Source organism: Schistocerca gregaria, chromosome 8 (assembly GCF_023897955.1).
Source record: "Schistocerca gregaria isolate iqSchGreg1 chromosome 8, iqSchGreg1.2, whole genome shotgun sequence".
NCBI classification, from domain to species: Eukaryota; Metazoa; Arthropoda; class Insecta; order Orthoptera; family Acrididae; genus Schistocerca; species Schistocerca gregaria.
Genome location: NC_064927.1, coordinates 127,802,471 through 127,822,779, shown reverse-complemented (window position 1 = coordinate 127,822,779; position 20,309 = coordinate 127,802,471). Strand labels below are relative to the sequence as shown.

General features: G+C 43.3%; 1 protein-coding gene across 1 annotated transcript in view; it reads right to left on the bottom strand.

The window, feature by feature from the left end:
- LOC126284101 (xanthine dehydrogenase-like) overlaps positions 1-14,293 on the bottom strand; it is a 301,701-nt gene extending 287,408 nt beyond the window's left edge. Inside the window, exon 1 of the mRNA XM_049982754.1 lies at positions 14,189-14,293. Coding sequence (XP_049838711.1) covers positions 14,189-14,211 — 23 coding nt within the window. The 5' untranslated portion in view covers positions 14,212-14,293. The remainder of the gene's footprint in view (positions 1-14,188) is intronic.
- Between the last annotated feature and the right edge of the window lie 6,016 nt (positions 14,294-20,309).

Sequence of the window (20,309 nt, the reverse complement as noted above, 5' to 3'; positions counted from 1 at the left end):
TATCGTACTTGGTTCTAAACATCCGTTGAACAGCTGTAGCACGCTTGTATTTGTCGAACGCCAAGCTCGCTCTGCACCTGAACTCGCCATATTCGTGACTAACGCTGACTGCCGGCAAATTTCCAAACTACGCTGTGGCGGTATACATAAAAAAACTTTCAGGGTTTCTCTTCAAAATGACATATGTATGACATCTGTACAATGTTTGGTTCTTGTGCAATAAGTAATTGAAAGTGTTCCTGGACTCATGTACACCCTGTACTCTCCCATTAATACAATATTGTGAGGATCCTAAAATGATGAGCAACACTCAAGTGTTCTTAGACCACCTAATGAGGTGTTAGTGGTGGTATTTTACGGTAGTTACTGTTTCGAGTGATTTGATATCAACTTTGTAAGCGAGCTGTAGCGAATTTCTTCGTTTATTTATGTTAACGTCAAAGTCAAATGTCATTCCTTCCAGCTGTAATCGATATTCTGCAGGTCCTCCTTTTATGCACTAGTCTTATGCCATTACTAAATATGTATAGAGCAACAGCATCGTCTATGAACAGCCTTATGGAGTTTCTGAGACTGTCCAATAGATCACTGGTACACATATTGAAAACACTAAGTGTCCTAGGGATTCCACTGAAATGTCGATTTTGTTCCGTTAAGAGCGACGTGTTGCGTCCTACGTGCAAGGAAGTCCTGAATCTACTCACAAGTCTGGTCCGATACTCGTTAAGCTCGCAAGACCGTGTTTTAAAGGTTGGGCACGTGGTAGACGTTACCTAATCTCTCTCACTTATCTACATCTACATCCGTATCTGTGATCTGTAAACCACAGTGAAGTTCATTTCAGAGGGTATGTCCCATTATACCACTTGTTGGGATTTCTACCTTTTCCATTCGTGTACTGGGAGAGGGGAAAATCATTGTTTAAATAACTCTATGCGTGTTATAATTAATCTAATCTTGTCCTGGCCTTCACCGTGTGAGCAATAAATATGGGGTTGTATATGTTCCTAAATCATCCTTAAAGCCGGTCCTTGATACCTTGTAAACAGGCTTTCTCAGGATATGTTACGTTTATCTTCATGAGTCTGTTAGTTCAGTTTCTTCCGCATCTTCGTGATACTTTTACTTGGGTCAAATAAACCTGTGACCATTTGTGCTGCCCTTCTGTGTACAAGTTTCAATATACCAGAAAGGATTGCACGAGTTATCCAATCTCATTTTTACACTGACTGCATTTTCCCAGTAGTCTAACTGAAGACTACCAACTGCTTTACCTACGACTGAGCCAAGATGATCATTCTATTACATATGCCTACAAAGTTTCATACTCAAGTACCCATAGGAATTGGTCGACTCGAAGTGTGATTGTCTGGTATGATAGTCATGGATACTACGCTTTTTCTTTTGTGTAGTGCACAATTTTACACTGAACATTTATTGTCCGAATTTCACTATTATACAACGTTAACAGCTAGGGTCCCAACACGCTTCACTGCGGCACACCCGAAGTTACTTCTACATCTGACGATGACTCTCCATCCAAGATCACATGCTGCCTCCTCCCTAACAAAAAATCCTCAGCCCAGTTACAAATTTCGCCTGATGCCCCACACGATTGTTCTTTTGATAATAAGCGTAGATTTGGCTTGGCTTGATCCATAGCTTTCAGGATGTTATATAAGTCCGAGTGGGGTTTCACATGATCGATGATTGTGTAATCCGTGCTAGTTGGCATGGAGGAGGACATTCTGTTCGAGATATCCCGTTACCTTTGAGTTCCGAATATTTTTTAAGATTCTACAACAGATCGATGTCAAGGATATTGGACAGTAGCTTTATGGATTACCCTTCTTCTAGACAGATGTGCCCCATGCTTTATTCCAAGAACTGGGCATGGCTTTTAGTTTGAGGGTTCTACGATAGATGCTTCCCCAGCAACCTACACCGGATTTGTATCAGACTCACCATCTATTCGCACCGAGCGAGGTGGCGCAGTGGCTATCACACTGGACTCGCATTCGGGAGGACGACGGTTCAATCCCTCGTCCTGCCATCCTGATTTAGGTTTTCCGTGATTTCCCTAAATCGCTCCAGGCAAATGTCGGGATGGTTCCTTTCAAAGGGCACGGCCGACTTCCTTCCCCGTCCTTCCCTAATCCGTTGAGACCGATGACCTCGCTGTCTGGTCTCCTCCCCCAAACAACCCCCCTCCCCCCCCCCCCTCCCACCCAATCTATTCGCACGGGTCGACGTGACAAGGTGATTAAGTCGTATGAAATTCCTTTCATATGAGTAGTTCCGCGATCTATCAGTAATTCTGTATACAGTGCTAATAATATCACCATTACCATAGCAACAGAATACGTAACAGCTTACATCATAAATTCATACTTTTTAAGAGACTGTAACCTGAACATACATTTGTATGCCCATTCCCATGTAGAGTTTCTGTACCGCAGTGCGGACTGTCTGTTACGAGATAAGGCCATACACATATTGTTTAATCTATGCCTTCTGGTAGTCAAGAACATGTGACCAGAAGAAGTCATAATATCACTTTGAACGAAATTAATGTACTTTTACTGTCTTTCTAACTGCATGACGCAAACCGAAAGAATGAGCTTCTGGGCATCAGCAACCTCATCATAGCCAACAGTAGAGATATAAATTGAATGTCTGAAATAAGTTTACCAGACAAAATATTAGTCGCCGCTTACAAGAGGACTGGTCGCTTTGCAGCGCCGTAAATTTTGTGGAACAGCTACCAGACAGTCAAGCTACGGCCCACGCTGCGTTAAGTCAACACAGTGAAATGGTTTGCACGTGTCAGTTGGTCGTAAACAATAAGTGTAGTCAGGTGAGTCTATGTGGGAACGTGACAGAAGGGCAGAAGGAGTTACTGCGTTTGAACGTGCTTATGACAACGAAGCTGACGGATTTGTTCCTGTACTAACGAGGCCTGTCCAACGTGTTCACCAGAAATTGCGTACTACTCGCAGCGACATAACACGGCGTAATAGCAGTTGCTGTAAAAAGATACTAACCGACTGGAGAGGAGGGTCACGCCTTATCAACGAAAGTCGGTTTCAGTCTGACAGATATTACTGCCGACTGTGAATGCAGCTCTATTGCAAACCGTTTGCGAACGAACATTGCTGTAGGCCCTGGATCCAGTGGACTTCTGGAGTTGGGTGCGTGCCTAAAAGCTATTGCTCACGGCGGCACATAAAGGTGGATGTGTTCGGTGGCCTAAACAATACAGAAAAAAAGAAGTGATCGTATGGCATTGATGGCCCGCAGTCTCCACTTGAGAAAGTTCGGCCGCCGAGTTGCAAGTTATTTTTTCAGTTGACACCACACCGGACGACTTGCGAGTCATCTATGAGGAAATTGTGATGAGGAAAACACAACACGCAGTCCCAGAGGAGAAAATCTCCTACCCCTTCAGGGAATCGAATTCAGAGCCATTGCATGGTAGTCAGACACGTTGACCGTTAAACAGGCAGACGGTGAGATACTGACTGGAGGCGTATACTGCAGTCCGACGAGCAGCAATTTTGCCTCTTTTCAAGTGATGCAAGGCGTTGAGTGTACCGACATCCTAGTGATGCATTTTACTCGCCGTGTGTGGTTAACGTAGTTTTGGCCGGATGAGGGTTTGTGATGTTTTGGAGATGCTATATACCAAGGCTCAGGTGAGTCATTCAGGTTATCGTCGCCAAGAACCATGTCGTCTTTCTCAACATTCACGGTGAACAAGTTCAAAAATGGTTCAAATGGCTCTGAGCTCTATGGGACTCAACTTCTGTGGTCATTAGTCCACTAGAACTTAGAACTAGTTAAATCTAACTAACCTAAGGACAATACACACATCCATGCCCGAGGCAGGATTCGAACCTGCGACCGTAGATGTCTCGCGGTTCCAGACTGCAGCGCCTAGAACCGTACGGTCACTTCGGCCGGCGGTGAACAAGTGTTTTCCGCATCTTCATGACTAGTCTGCTATTGACACTGCCAAGACATTAGTGGCTGCGTTTACAGAACTGCATGGATACATTTTTGGTTTGACAAACAATCAAGCACTCTAATGTACTTCGACTGGACTGCTGAATCATTCTACCTTTATCCTACAGAAAATATCTGGGACTACTTAGAACAACAGCTGAAAGTTAATTGTCAACATCTCCTCAGTTTGGTAGCTCTCCAGGGTCTGACAATCAATGAGTTGCTTCAGCTGGAAATAGCATGTTTGAATAAACTTCAGTCTTTTCCTCTCCATAGTGAGGTGATTATCCTGGATAAAGTCGGTATTAAACATCTTCTAGGGATTACTAATTTCTGATCTGTGCGCAAATGCTTCAGCTACCTCCACGATATGTCAAGAGCTGCGGAATTGTTTCATGTGCCCTCCCCTGTTGTTCGCCTACGCTGAAGATTATCTATTGCATTTATTCGCACAACAAATAGGATGCACCCACCTAAAAAAAAAGATTTTCTTTGTAGACGGCTTACTAGGCGACCAGTACGAATCACCCTAAATGGTCGCAGGAACGACCTTTTCCGAATCTCCTAGACAGATACATTATAGACTAGAAAAATATATCACCAGACCTTACGCTGCATGTGAGGCGCTATGTGTATCACATCAAAAGTACCCACGGTTTTATTCACCACACTAAACATATATATCTTGGGGAACGTGACATATTGATCTGTTTTAATGTGGTCTCCCAATTTATACTTGTTCCTGTCAAAGACTGTATACATTCCTCTCCCAATGATAGTATAGTTGAGGGTTTCTTCAACCACAGGTCGACGACGTCGTATTTCCTTTACGGCGGCCACTATTTCGACCAAATAGACGGCGTGGCGACGGAAAGCCTGTTAGCCCCACCTATAGCCAACATTTTTAGCGTGTGGCATTGTTGGCCACAAGGCACCATCAGGAGAAGTTCGACCGCCGAATGCAAGTGTTATTTCAAGCGACGTCACATTCGGCGACTTGCGTGCCGGTGATGATGAAATGATGATGAGGACAACACAACACTTAGTCCACCAGCGAAGAAAATCTCCAACCTGGTCGGGAATCGATCCCGGGCCCGCCTCTTAGTAGGCAAGCACGTTACCACTCAGCTAAGCAGACGGACATTTATATGGAGAAATTTGCAGCTATCGCTTTGTCACAGCTCTATGTCAGGTTGCTTTTGTCGTTACGAAACATTTATCATCTGGCCCCATCGACGTGAAAAATTAGGAGAATTCTTAGGACACCTGAATGGCATCCACAACAACATCAGGTTTACGATGTAAATAGAAATAGATGGTGCATTGCTCTTCGTTGGCGTCCTCGTACGCCGAAAAAAAAAAAAAAATAATGCCAACCTCAGCCACGGTGTCTACAGGAAAATCATATAGACGGATCGGTATCTGCTGGGTCTCATCCACCACCATTCGCCACAAAAATGTGGCATTCTGAACACCCTCGTGAGTCGTGCTAAAGTCGTATAAAACTGCGAAAACCTTCCACTGGAGCCAAGATGACTCCTAAGACTCTTCTGGCTTGCCGTGAAGAGCAACAAAACAGTGCATAGAATATCGTAGACGTACTGCTGTTCTGGAAGTATGCCGTGGATAACAACCAAAGAGAGCTGCTAAAAAAAAGAAATGGCATCCCAGACTATCAGTCCTGGTTTTCGGTCCACATGGGAGGCGACAGTCATGTTGGTACCCGAGGATGTCTCGAGCGTCTCCAGACACGACTTTGGCCTGGAATCTCATTGAGTAGAATTGTCTTCAGTGATGAATTACGCTTCGAATTTAGCTCCGAAGACCAGCGAAGACGAGTCTGGAGACACCCCGGATAGTGGTACGAGACCAACCTGACTGCCATCCGCCATAAGGCCCAACAACCAGGAGTACTGGTCTGGGGTGCCTTTCTTTTTATAGCAGGACCCCTTTGGTTGTCATCCGCGACACCCTTACAGCATAACGGAACTTCAACAATATTCTGTGTCTCGCCCTTCTTTGTCCTTCATGCCAATCCATGTTGGGCTTACATTTCAGCAATATAATGCACACCCGCACAAGGCGAGAATTTCTGCTGCTTGTCTTCATGCTTGTCGAAGCCTGCTTTGGCCAGCAAAGTCGTTGCGTCTCTATCTACTTGAGAACTTTTGGAATATTATGGGCAGAGCCCTCCAACTAACTAGGGACTTTGACGATATAACGAGCCAACTTGGGCAACATTTACTACAGTATCCCTCAGGAGGACACCCAACAACTCTGTCAAACAGTACCAAGCTGCCTAACTGCTTGCATAACGGCTAGAGGTGGATCAACGCGTCATTGACTTGCTCAATTTGTGAAGCCCTTTCTTGTGAATAATTCATCCAATTTTTGATAAACTGTAATAATTTTTTTGTCTGCACATGTAAAGCATATCTACCGATTTTCATCGCATTCGGATAATTCTTTCGTGGTGCGTCGATTTTTTTGTCTTAGAGTGGATTTTGAATAGTATTTAAAAGAGCAGTGATTACTTCCCTATCACTGAGATCTAAATGCAATCGAAGTGATCTGAAGCATAGTTTTTTTTTCGATGAAAACTTTAAAGGAACTAGCACAAAGTTGCTGTTGAAGACAACTTGTGGATACGTTAAAAATATTCAAAAAAATTATTAGGGTCGTCGTGATTTAGTGTAGGAAGAACTTGAAAAGTTGCTAACACAAGTTGGACGAGAAGATACGAGGGTTGGAACTTTACTAGTGGCAACTATTTATTTACACCTCGTACAAAATAGACACGTGTTTCAAAGTTTTACCGACCTTCAGAGTAGTCACCAGCATTGTGTATAACCCACTTCCAGCGATGTGGAAGTCGTAGGAGACTCTTAGCAGTGCCAGTTGTGTTGACAGTTCGAGCGCTCGAACTGTCAACACAACTGGCACTGCTACGAGTATGCTACGACTTCCACATCGCTGGAAGTGGGTTATACACAATGCTGGCGACTACTGTAAAGGTCAGTGAAACTTTGAAACACGAACCAATTTTTAAGAGCTGTAAATAAATATTTCAAATATTAAAGTTCCAAAGACAATTGTTTGAAAAACATTGGGAATATGATAAAGATATCTACAACCTGTTCGTCGATTTTCAACGTGCATATGACAGCATCAACAGGAATACAGTGCAATGCGGAACGTCAGAATCTCCGAGAAGCTAGTGAGAATTGTGCAAGTTTGTATGGAAGGGTCAAAGGCAGTAGTACGTTTCCGAGGAGCCACGTCAGAAACATTCGAGACAGGCTTCAGACAAGGGGATGCTCTCTCATGTGTTCTGTTCAATGTCATCTTAGAGAAAATAATAATGGAGTGTAGGCAACAGGAGCGGGCTGGAGTAGAGATGGACGGTAACTTCAATTGTCTAGCATATGCAGATGACATAGTACTATTAAGTGAATCAAAGCACGACTTGAAAGAAATGTACCAGAAAATGGACAATAATGCACAGAAGGAAGGGCTCAAAGTGAATCGCGTCAAAACAGAGTTCAAACAATTAGAAAGAAGACACGAGCACGTATCTTGAGATAGATGGCAAGAGGTTCAAGAGAGTAAACCAGTTCAAATACTTGGGATCTTGGTTTGCCACGGACAACAACATAAAAATCGACATCAAGGAAAGAATAACAGTGGGAACGAAATGCATTGATTCCTTCAGAGAGACGCTTGGTCCTATATCGATCTCAGTGAACACTAAGATGAAAATCTACAACACAATGATATGCCCAGCAGTAACGTACGGTTCAGAAACGTGGAGCATGACTAAGCGAGAAAGGGACAAACTATTAATATTTGAAAGAAGAGTAATGAGGAAGATATGGGGACCAGTTTTAGATAACGGAGAATGGAGGAGGAGGAAAAACGAGGAAATCTACCTTCTGATGCGACAACCAGCAATCCTGCAGAAGAGGACCATGTAGCCCGTCTGCCAAATGGAAGACAGGCGAAGATGGCACTAGCGGGGAAACCAAGCACCAAACGCCCCATTGGACGACCAAGACAGCTCTGGATGGACGACCTGGCGAAAGACCTAACAGTCCTGGGAATTGAAGGCACCTAGAGGAACCGGGCACAAAACAGGAAGGAATGGAGGCAGTTTGTGGAAGCAGCATGTGGTCTGCAGGACCTGTGATAGCTGAATACCTATCTATTAAAGTTCCAACTAAACATGACCTCCGGTCGTGCCACCTCTCGGACTTCGCACGGACTTTTCAAACGCCGCTCGTTAGTAAACTAGATTTACGCAGGCTCCCTGGATATCACAAAAGGCTTGACATGTTTCTAAAGAAGCTGAGTGGTCACCGCTGATAGCAATTCGTACTCTGCAACATGGTCCCTTCCTAGCCACGAGGTTGGTAAATAGTTCCTCCACCAGCGCCAGCCGTTGTGGCCGAGCGGTTCTAGGCACTTCGTCCGGAACCACGCTGCTGCTATGGCCGCAGGTTCGAACCTTGCCTCGGGCGTGAATGTGTGTAATGTCCTTAGGTTAGTTAGGTTTAAGTAGTTCTAAGGCTAGTGGACTGATGACCTCAGGTGTTGAGTCCCATAGTGCTCAGAGCCATTATGAACCATTTTTTGAACCTCCTCCAGAGCGGTTGACAACAGCTGCATGGTGGTGGACATGCTGCAAAACGTCTCCCCCATGAGTCCCGCACGTCTCCATGGAATTTAAGTCAGAGAAACGGGCAGGTCTGTCCATTCTCCGAATACCCTTTCTTACCAAGAGTCCCTCCACAGGCGGTTTTCGACGCAGGCACGCATTTTCATCTGTAGAAATGAAGTGAAGGCCAAATACTCCTCTGGAAAGACCCACATGGGGAAGGAGTACAGTGTCACAATAACGCTGACTGATGAGTGTGCCACATTCAAGGAATCTGATGTAAGTACGCAACATCCAGCATTATGCCTCCCCACATCATAACATTTGGACCATCAAAACGGTCAGATTCGACAGATCCATGAAGTTTCGGGATTGTAGCCGGAAATGTTGACTTCTTGAACCGATATTTCGGCTGACAACCATTCAGCCATCTTCAGGTGAGTGTCTGCAACACATCTGAAGGTAATTAACGGTTGGCAGCCGAAATATCGTGGCGAGAAGTCGATCTCATCCGGCTGCATTCCCGAAACTTCATGGAACGCTCTTTACGACGGGAAAATTACAAGGATTATACGTTCGACAATGTTCTTGGTAATTATATGTGTTCCCACCTCTCGCCATATAAGGGTAGGCCCAGTACTGTCGAACATGATCGTTTCGGTGGTCCAGGTGACGGTGTGGGAATGCATAATGTTACGAGGGTAATCCCAAAAGTAAAGTCTCCTATTTTTTTGATAAGTACATAGACCTGTTTATTTCTACAATGGTTTACATCAGTTTACAGCTTGAACATTTAGCTATTTTCGACATAATCACCATTTTTGTCGATGCATTTTTGTAGACGCTGTGGCAGTTTCTGTATGCCCATGTCATACCAGCTCGCCGCCAAGCTGTTCAGAAAGTTATGAGCTGGCGTGAAAGGAGGTGTAGAAATGCGCGGGAAGCATAAACTCGTTGTAGCATGTGGTATTCAGTCAGCATGCGTGGCAGCCATCTTGCGCACACCTTCCGGTAGTTCAATGTTTCCGTTAAAACTCTGCGAGCGGTACTTCGGGAAACCTCAGGAACCAACGTGCAGAGATGATATAGGGTGATCCGCCGAGCTTCGCGCATGCTTTGCTCCACCTTCAACACCGTTTCTTCAGAAATTGACGCTCTCTTTGGTTCCTTTGTTCGTCGTGAATTTCGGTCTGATCAGCTGCAAACTCTCTACACCACTTACGAACATTTTGACATCCATGCAAGACTCACCATACACTTCCGTCAATTGGCGATGGATTTCAATCGACGCAGTGCCCTTTGCGTTCAAATACCGAATAACTGCGCGCAATTCGCACTCGGCGATAACATCCAGTGGGAGCTCCATTCTCAACGGCTGACAAGCCAAGACTGAGGGCCTCAGCGCGGGGTGGGCATATTTGCACCTATTGCGTTTCCTGACTAGGGTTCTGGTATTTAAGGACTTTTCTGATGCATTCACAGCCAGAGAATATGCTACACCTCGGGCGTGCGTTAGAACTACCCATAAATTTGGATTTGCAGTTACTCATTTTATCATCACTTTGTTATTCGCTGTAAAGCGCATGGATGAGGAATTATCATAAGATTCGCACCACGTGCGCTCTTCTTCCTAAAGTCCACATAGTGTGTGAAAAAGATTATTTACGCTCGAGTTTCTTTCCAATAGCGTTATTTCCTTCTTCACTATACTGCCTGAGTAGTATGCCACCTTAGTCGACCATCAGGATGCATATAAGCCCTTTTCTTATCGACAAACAGATGCAAAATTGCACTGTCCAATCACACATTTGTCATGTTCGCTGCACTGGACCGCATTTGACAGGTCGGAACACCTACTGCAGAAGCGGCTTCCAGCTGAAATGTTGAAAGAAACTGTGAGCTACACGGGAAGAAGAAATGTAATCCCACATTGCTATTTGCCGTGCTGTGGAATAGCTTCTGTCTTTAATAATAGCGTATTTGTCATTAAGGCTGTACGTCAACTGTAAGATGACCGGGTTAGATCTATATGAAGAACTTCAGGACTGTAAAAAGTATAATACGTAAGAGATTCTACAGCTACATACATAACCTGCAAGCTACCTTACGGTGCGTGGCAGAGAACACCGTGTACCACAATTGGTCACTACCTTTCCTGTTCCACTTGCAAATAGAGCGAGGAAAAAATGATTCTTAATATCCCTCCGAACGAGTCGAAATTTCTCTTATTTTCGGTGTCCCTTCACGAAAGGTATGTTGCCTTCAGTAGAATCGTTCTACAGTCAGCTTCAAATGCTAGTTCTCTAAATTTTCTCAAGAGCCTACCCCGAAAATAGCGTCGCCTTCCCTCCAAGAATTCCATCTGAGTTCCCGAAGCATCTCCGTAATACTTCATCTACATGGTTACTCTGCAATTCACACTTAAGTGCCTGGCTGAGGGTTCATTTGTACCATTTTCATACTACTTCTCTGCCCGCCCCGATAGCTGAGTAGTCAGCGTTACAGATTGCCGTCCTACAGACCCGATTTCGATTCCCGGCTGGGTTGGGGATTTTTTCCTCTCAGGGACTGGGTGTTGTGCTGCCTTCATTTCATCCCCATCCGGCGCACAGGTCGCCCAATGTGGCGTCGAATGCAATAAGACCTGTAGCAAGGCGGCCGATCCGCCCCCACAAGGGGCCTCCCAGCCAATGACGCCAAACAGTCATTTCCATTAACATACTACTTCTCTACCATTCCACTCTCGAATGGCGCGTGGGAAAAAGGAACATTAAAATATTTCCGTTCGAGCTGTGATTTCTCTTATTATAATAGTCATTTCTTCCTACATAGGTGGGTGTCAACAACATATTTTCGTATTCGCAGAGAAAGTTGCTGATTCAGATTTCGTAAATATATCTTGCCGCAAAGAAAACCTTGTTTTCAGCTACTGCCACTCGATCTCGCGTATCATATCAGTGACAGACTCACTTCTGTTGCGCGATAACGCGAAACGAACTGCCCTTCTTTGCACTTTTTCAATGTCCTCCGTCAATTCTACCTGGCAAGGATCCCATACCGCGCAGCAATATTCCAGCAGACGACGGACAAGTGTAATGTAGGCTGTCTCTTTAGTGGGTTTGTCGCATCGTCTAAGTGTTCTGTCAACAAATCGCAGTCTTTGTTTCGCCTTCCCCACAATGTTATCTATGTGGTCTTTCCGATTTAAGTTGCTCGTTGAAAGGTGTGAAAATTACCTAAAAATAAGTTTAATAAGCCACAGCTGCAAAATACTAACGCGAATTCTTTACAGACGAATGGAAAACTGGTAGAAACCGACCTCGGGGAAGATAAGTTTGGATTCCGTAGAAATACTGGAACACGTGAGGCAATACTGACCCTACGACTTATCTTACTTATCTTAGAAGATAGATTACGGGGAGGCAAACCTACGTTTCTAGCATTTGTAGACTTACAGAAAGCTATTGACAGTGTTGACTGGAATACTCTCTTTCAAATTCTGAAGGTGGCAGGGGTAAAATACGGGGAGCGAAAGGATATTTACAATTTGTACAGAAACCAGATGGCAGATATAAGAGTGGAGGGACATGAAAGGGAAGCAGTGGTTGGGAAGGGAGTGAGACAGGGTTGTAGCCTCTCCCCGATGTTATTCAATCTGTATATTGAGCAAGCAGTAAAGGAAACAAAAGACAAATTCGGAGTAGGTATTAAAATCCATGGAGAAGAAATAAAAACTTTGAATTTCGCCGATGACATTGTAATTCTGTCAGAGACAGTAAAGGACTTGGAAGATCAGTTGAACGGAATGGACAGTGTCTTAAAAGGAGGATATAAGATTAACATCAACAAGAGCAAAACAAGGATAATGGAATGTAGTCGAACTAAGTCGGGTAATGCTGCGGGAATTAGATTAGGAAATGAGACAAAGTAGTAAAGGAGTTTTGCTATTTGGGGAGCAAATTAATGATGAAGGTCGAAGCAGAGACGATATAAAATGTAGACTGGCAATGGCAAGGAAAGCGTTTCTGAAGAAGAGAAATTTGTTAGTATCGAGTATAGACTTAAACGTCAGGAAGTCGTTTCTGAAAGTATTTGTACTGAGTGTGACCTTGAATGAAAGTGAAACATGGACGATAAATAGTTTAGACAACAAGAGAATAGAATCTTTCGAAATGTGGGGTTACAGAAGAATGCTACAGATTAGATGGGTCGATCACATAACTAATTGATATATTGAATAGAATTGGGGAGAAGAGCAGTTTGTGCCACAACTTGACTTGAAGAAGGGATCGGTTGGCATGACATGTTCCAAGGCATCAAGAGATCACCAATATAGTATTGGAGGGCAGAGTGAAGCGTAAAAATCATAGAGAGAGACCAAGAGATGAATATATTAAGCAGATTCAGAAGGGTGTAGGTTGCAGTAGGTATTGGGAGGTGAAGAAGCTTGCACAGGATAGAGTAGCATGGAGAGCTGCATCAAACCAATCTCAGGACTCAAGAACACAACAACAACAACAGCAACAACAGCAACATCGTATACCAAAAATTTATTGGATTTCTTGCGTCTCGTTCAAACCTACTTGTGACGAATCTAGCATCCCGCCTCTGAATTGCTTCGATTTCTTCCGTTAATCCGACTTAGTGCCGATCCCTTCCACTCGAGCAGTTCTCAAGAGTAGGTCGCACAATGTGGTCTCCTTCAGTGATAAACCACACTTTACTAAAGTTCTTTGTGTTGTTCGTAGCATAAGTTAGTTTAAGTAGTGTGTATGTCTGGGGATCCTTGACCTCAGTGGTTTCGTCCCTTAGGTATTCAAACATATTTGAACATATTTGAATAGCTCGATGTCGAACATTCGGCTTGCCTATTACAGTCTTGTAGATGCTCTTTCAATTTCATATCACTTTGCTATGTTAAGCCTTTATATTTAATCGATGTGCCTTAGTCCAGCAGCTCGCTTCTAATGCTATATTCGAACATTAAGGGGCTGTTTTCCCTATTCATCTGCACTTACATTTTTTTTTTTACATTTAGAGCCAGCTAATCATACCAGCTATAATTTTTGTATAAGCCATTTGTATCATACTACAATCACTCAGCTTTGACACCTTCATGTACACCACAGCAACATCAGTAAAAAACCGCAGATTGCTGCATACGCTGTCCGCCAGATCATTTAACAGTGGTCTCATCACACTTCCCTCGGGTATTGCTGACGATATCCTTATCTGTAATAGACTCTCGGCGCCGATGAGAACACACAGGGTTCTGTTACTTAATAAGTCTTCGAGCCATTCATATATCTGGGAACCTATTCCTTATTATTGTTTTTCGCCAGTGAAAATTGGTTCCTGCGTTACCACACAGCAATATCTACCAACGATTCGACGATAATTACATCTCACACTGGGCCTCTGTGAGCAGCTTAACTTTAATTACAACCAACCAGTACTTGCGGAGAATCTGAAGTAGCAATTACATCGACGAGTGACGGAATTAAACAGCGTTCCAGATGGGGTACTCACTCAGTAGAAGCAGTGGCGCCCATGACGAGCCGGTGCGCCGTTGGTATCAGCGGGTCTGCAGCTCCACGCGCTATGCAGCAAGCAACGCAGCGGTGGTCTCTGAGGCGTCTGGTCGCACCACCCTTGCCCTACCCCCACCAGCAGGATCCCCCTTTCCCCAGCCTATGACTGCCGGCTCGAGTTTCGTCTAGTTTTCGGGAAAAGTCACGTCCGTATCTTCGTTGAACCAAGGGTCCTTTCACACAGGCCCATTATTACTTTACGGCAACCAGTTACTATACTGAAAGAATCGCAAGAGATTTTAAAGGAATCCATACATAGTTTCTGGAATTTTCTCGAGCCTTTTCGGCCCTTCTTCTCTATAAGCAAACTGAGTATCAGGTACCAGGAACAAGAAAACGTGGAAGGATTACCGAAACCGGCTCAGACTGATCAGGACTGAATACTGCAGTTTTCCCATATTGCGAGTACTGCACACCACTGTATAAGGAGCAATGACAAATTTCTAATTTTCACCTCTAAAAACTAATGTAATAACATTTCTCTTTCTTACTTATTTCTTTCGTTCATCTAGAAAGAAAAACAGGCCAAACAGCGGAATAAGGATTGGAATGAATAACTTAAGAAGTGGAAATAGTCAAGTACTTGGGAAGCGTTATGAAGGAAAACGGAAGACATGGGAAAGAGATCAGTGAACGTGGCAAACAGACAGAAGTACTCCTGCGGAAGGTTAGGAGCCTGATTTTGTAAAAGGAAAGGGTGGTCCATTGATAGTGACCGACAACGCCTGACAACATGCGTCTGCGCATTGTCAATGCATGTGCGAACATTACGGAAGGCTAACTACTCGCTGTTGAGAGGAATGTCATTACAAGTATTGCCAAATGCATTGAGGTTGACGGACATCATTTTGAGCATTTATTGCATTAATGTGGTATTTGCAGGTAATCACGCTGTAGCAGCATGCGTTCTCAGAAATGATAAGTTCACAAAGGTACATGTATCACATTGGAAGAACCGAAATAAAATGTTCAAACGTACCTACGTTCTGTATTTTAATTTAAAAAACCTACCTGTTGCCACCTGGGTTTCAGACTCTACAGTCTGGAACCGGGCGACTGCTACGGTCGCAGGTTCGAATCCTGCCTCGGGCATGGATGTGTGTGATGTCCTTAGGTTAGTTAGGCTTAGGTAGTTCTCAGTTCTAGGGGACTGATGACTTGAGAAGTTACGTCCCATAGTGTTCAGAGCCATTTGAACCAACTGTTCGTCTAAAATTGTGAGCCATATGTTTGTGACTATTACAGCGCCATCTATCACAAAGCGAAGAAAGTGGTCCAACTAAAACATTCATATTTCTTTACGTCCTACACGAATGTGTAATAAAAAATGGGGGTTCCTATTTAGAAAAACTCAGTTGACATCCATTTGAACTACGGCAGCGCTATGTAGTGGGCCAACCATAGCGTCATCTGGTTTCCCCCTTCAAGCTAGACAAGTTTCGTTCTTTGTAGTTTTTTTCGTTTGATGCTTATCTGTGAGATATTTGGCCTGGTCACGATCAATGGACCACCCTGTATAGAAGTTACTACATCCCCCTACCAACTTCTGCATGTGAAACATAACTTATGAAGAAAACCGATGTAGGCAGATTTCAGGTACGTAAAATGATATTCCTCAGAAGTAGGAGTAACAAGGAGAGATGGTATGGTGAATGAAAGGTTAAGGAAAATAGTGAAAGAGGAACCCTTGCATAGAAGAATAGAAAACTCAAGGTTAATATGATACATCCGGCCTGGGTGTCCAAGCGGTTCTAGGCGCTACAGTCTGGAACTGCACGACCGCTACAGTCGCAGGTTCGAATCATGCCTCGGGCATGGATGTGTGATGCCCTTAAGTAGTTCTAACTTTTAGGGGACTGATGACTTCAGTCCCATAGTGCTCAGAGGCATTTGAGCCATTTTGAGCTAACATTATATGGGCCCCTAAGGAGATATATCAAATTTAGATGCGAAGGAAACGACCAAGAGGAACACCAAGGCATAGATGGCTGCAAGGTGTGGGGGAGTGTGATGGAAACGAGGCAAGGACTGGACCAGAGTGAACACAGGGAGATGGTGGGAAACAGGAGTAGGTGGTGAGACTAATGTTCCAAACAGACACAGTCTGGAGCTGGAAACTGCTGAAGACGATGATGATGAATTACTTTTTTATTTGTTTGCAGTTACACACCTGCAATCTTGGTGCATGTTGAAATTCCCATGCCACAATACCACAGCACTAAACTGAAAACAGTGCAACTCATTGACTGTAGCAGCCGCAGTACAGAAGCACACAAGTAGAGAAGCGAAAACAAGATGACACGACCCATTATTAAACAGAAAATCACCTGGACCATTTTGATTTGGTTCCTCTGCGGCAGCTAGAGTTGATGCGATGCTCGAGTTGGGCCGTTTTGTTTCCCACTCCTTAACAGCGTGCTGCAATACCGTGGCGCGGATTTCAATGTGCACAAGGATTGTAAATATATACCTGCTAATAAACAAATTAATTACTCACCATTACTTTTTGAGATGATGATTAAAACGTTATGACTGTCCACCGCAAATGTCCTTAACGTTTTGGATAAATAGTACACTCAATACCGATCCCTAGAAATGGACACTGATGTTTCTGCATAACTCAGTAAGGGCATGTACAGTTCAGCTCCCAGCTTCTTTGTGGTCACGTTACTGACTCTTACCTCATCCTTTAGAGATGGAGCATCCACGTACTCAGCAGCAAGCCAGACAGTTGGCAGTAAGGCATCATACAAGTAATATTTGGAACAAGTAAAGTCACTGGGCGGAGACCTTGCAGTGAACAAAATCACGATTTGTCGTTGGGTGAGGTGTTTGTCAGTAGTAGAACAAGCTTCATTCTGGTGCAGTTTGTTAGTGCGGGTTGCCTACATCAGGGGCAGGTATGCACTCACAGGCAAACCTATTGTTCTCCTTTGATTGACAGGTACTTAAATTATTGTTCTGCTAAAAGGATCCTTCCTTTTGATTGACAAGTTATAGCGTCCCCAGCGAAATAATAAGAAAAGTCTTAAAAGACAGTATTTAAAAAGAAGAGACATTTTAAAATTGAATAATATATCTTTTTCTCATGTACCTTTATTATGGTTCAAATGGCTCTGAGCACTATGGTGCTTAACTTCTGTGGTCATTAGTCCCCTAGAACTTAGAACTGCTTAAACCTAACTAACCTAAGAACATCACATACATCCATGCCCAAGGCAGGAATCGAACCTGCGACCGTAGCAGTCGTGCGGTTCCAGACTGTAGCGCCTAGAACCGCTCGGCCACACCTGTATTATAATAATTTGTCTGTGTAAGTTTCGAGGGCAAATAAATATAACAAAATGATCTAAAGAGACGACAAGATACACTCTTTTGTTAATTTTTTAGTCATCTTCACTTCTTCTCTTGTCTTGGTTGCGTGTAGACGGACATCTTGCGAGTGCTGGCAAATGTAAGCATATTTGTACTAATGAAGCAGATTATATATTGATTTAATATTATTGTTCACTTTTAATTTGTAAGGGGTGATCCCAATTTCATGTCCGCCTTCCTTGAATTAACCTGCATTCGAGTAATTTACAGTGCAACAATTGCAGCGGCTGATGCAGCTAAAGATGCCATTATGTGGCGACATTAACTTATAAAAAATTAGCAGAAGGGTAAAACTCGCCCGCTATTAACATAATATACATTTTTCTCCACTGCCGCCTGACACTGCAGAAAATACGTAGCTTTAAGATTCTGATTTTCAGTACCACAGCCGAGAGCCAGAGCCAGGACTCCGACTACAATGCAATGGTTAAAGGAGGCAAGAAGAAATACTCTCGCGTGTGTGTGGGCTTCTGTTGTAATTAACAACTAAAGATTTTTTTGCTTTAAAGTGAGCTGACTAGCCGAGGAAATTAATATGAAAAGTTTATTCCATTGTTTAACTTATATGTTAATGCTTTAAGATTCAGCGAGTCTAACATTCATTAAGGTAACAAATAATTTAAGATTAATATTGTTAAAAAGGAGAACTTCACAAAAGCATTTAATTGTAAATCAAAATTAAATGGAATATCAGTTTCATTAAGGCCCACCACGTAAATCGGCAACAATCAACACAATAATATATTACATTACGATGGCCGAAGGATGCGAGAAGGTCCTTAACTTACTGTCCCCCCACCCCTTTCCCCTCCCCTCCCTCACCCTCCGCCCATCCTTCAGGAAATCTCCCCCCTCGCTGCTGCAGGTCTGAGTTATTGGAATAGCCCCTCTCACTCTTATCAGTTTGAATGACTACTTAATTAAATTGATCAATTAATTAACCTCTCCCCCTATGATAAAGCCCCCTCCCACCCTCTCTCCTTGATCTTGGCAGGGAAAAATCAGTTGATCGGTCATTTGGAGGGAATTGGGTTAAAAACAGTGTATAGAATATTATTTATTTTTGGGAGTGTATGGAATATAGTTTATTTATTTAATTAAACTATTTGTCCAGAAATCGATTGCCATGTCTGGAATATTGTTTAAACAGTTTAGACAATGTGTGGAATATTGTTTATTTAAACAATTTAGGAGATTCAAGGCAGTGTATAGAATATATGGTAATTGGTGGGTCTTTGGTGGAGAGGAAGGATCTCATAACAGGAAATTCAAGGGTATATTGTTTATTTATAAAAAATTCAGTTTGTGGGGATTGGATTTCGCTTGCTCATCATTCTCTGCTGTTTGGAAACATATAGGTCTTCTAAGAAGTAATCACATGGGGCAAACATGTTGCAGTGTTCGGCATTGTACTCTGTGTGTCTTAACCAAATGTTCAGTTCTTTGTTGGCACTTAACCTATCGTCTCGTTAAGTGGTTTTTCATGTCAAGGCCATTTGCTTAAACTATTGTACCACCTTTCATATCAAATTAAGTAATTAGTTATGTCGTCGCACCATTTTCTGGTACACTTTTCGAATTTCACATGCTATGTAAAGTACACAAGCGGCAAGACGCAGTCAATACCTTCGTTGCGCAGTGCCGATGGTACTGTTACCGGCGACTGTGCCGCTAAAGCGGAGTTATTGAACGCAGTTTTCAGAAATTCCTTCACCAGGGAAGATGAATGGAACATTCCAGAATTTGAAACATGGACAGCTGCTAGCATGAGTTTCTTAGAAGTAGATACCTTAGGGCTTGCGAAGCAACTCAAATCGCTTGATATGGGCAAGTCTTCAGGTCCAGATTGTATAACGATTAGGTTCTTTTCAGATTACGCTGATACAACAACTCCCTACTTAGCAGCCGCTCGCTCGCAAATAGATCTATACCTACAGATTGGAAAATTGCGCAGGTCACACCAGTGTTTAAGAAGGATAGTAGGAGTAATCCATCGAACTACATACCTATATCACTGACGTCGGTTTGCAGTAGGGTTTTCGAGTATATATTGTAGTCAAACATTATGAATCACCTGGAAGGGAACGATCTATTGATAGGTAATCAGCATGGTTTCAGGAAACATCATTCTTGTGCAGCGCAGCTAGCTCTTTATTCGCACAAAGTAATGGCCGCTATCGATAGGGGATCTCAAGTTGATTCCATATTTCTAGATTTCCAGAAAGCTTTTGACACCGTTCCTCACAAGCGACTTCTAATCAAGCTGCAGGCCTATGGGGTATCGTCTCAGTTGTGCGACTGGATTCGTGATTTCATGTCAGGAAGGTCGCAGTTCGTAGTAATAGACGGAAAATCATCGAGTGAAACTGAAGTGATGTCAGGTGTTCCCCAGTGAAGCGTCCTGGGACTTCTGCTGTTCCTGATCTATATAAATGACCTGTGTGGCAATCTGAGCAGTTCTCTTAGGTTGTTCGCAGATGATGCTGTAATTTACCATCTAGTAAGGTCATCCAAAGACCAGTATCAGTTGCAAAGCGATTTAGAAAAGACTGCTGTATTGTGCGGCAGGTGGCAGTTGACGCTAAATAACGAAACGTGTGAGGTGATCCACATAAGTTCCAAAAGAAATCCGTTGGAATTCAATTACTCGATAAATAGTACAATTCTCAAGGCTGTCAATCCAT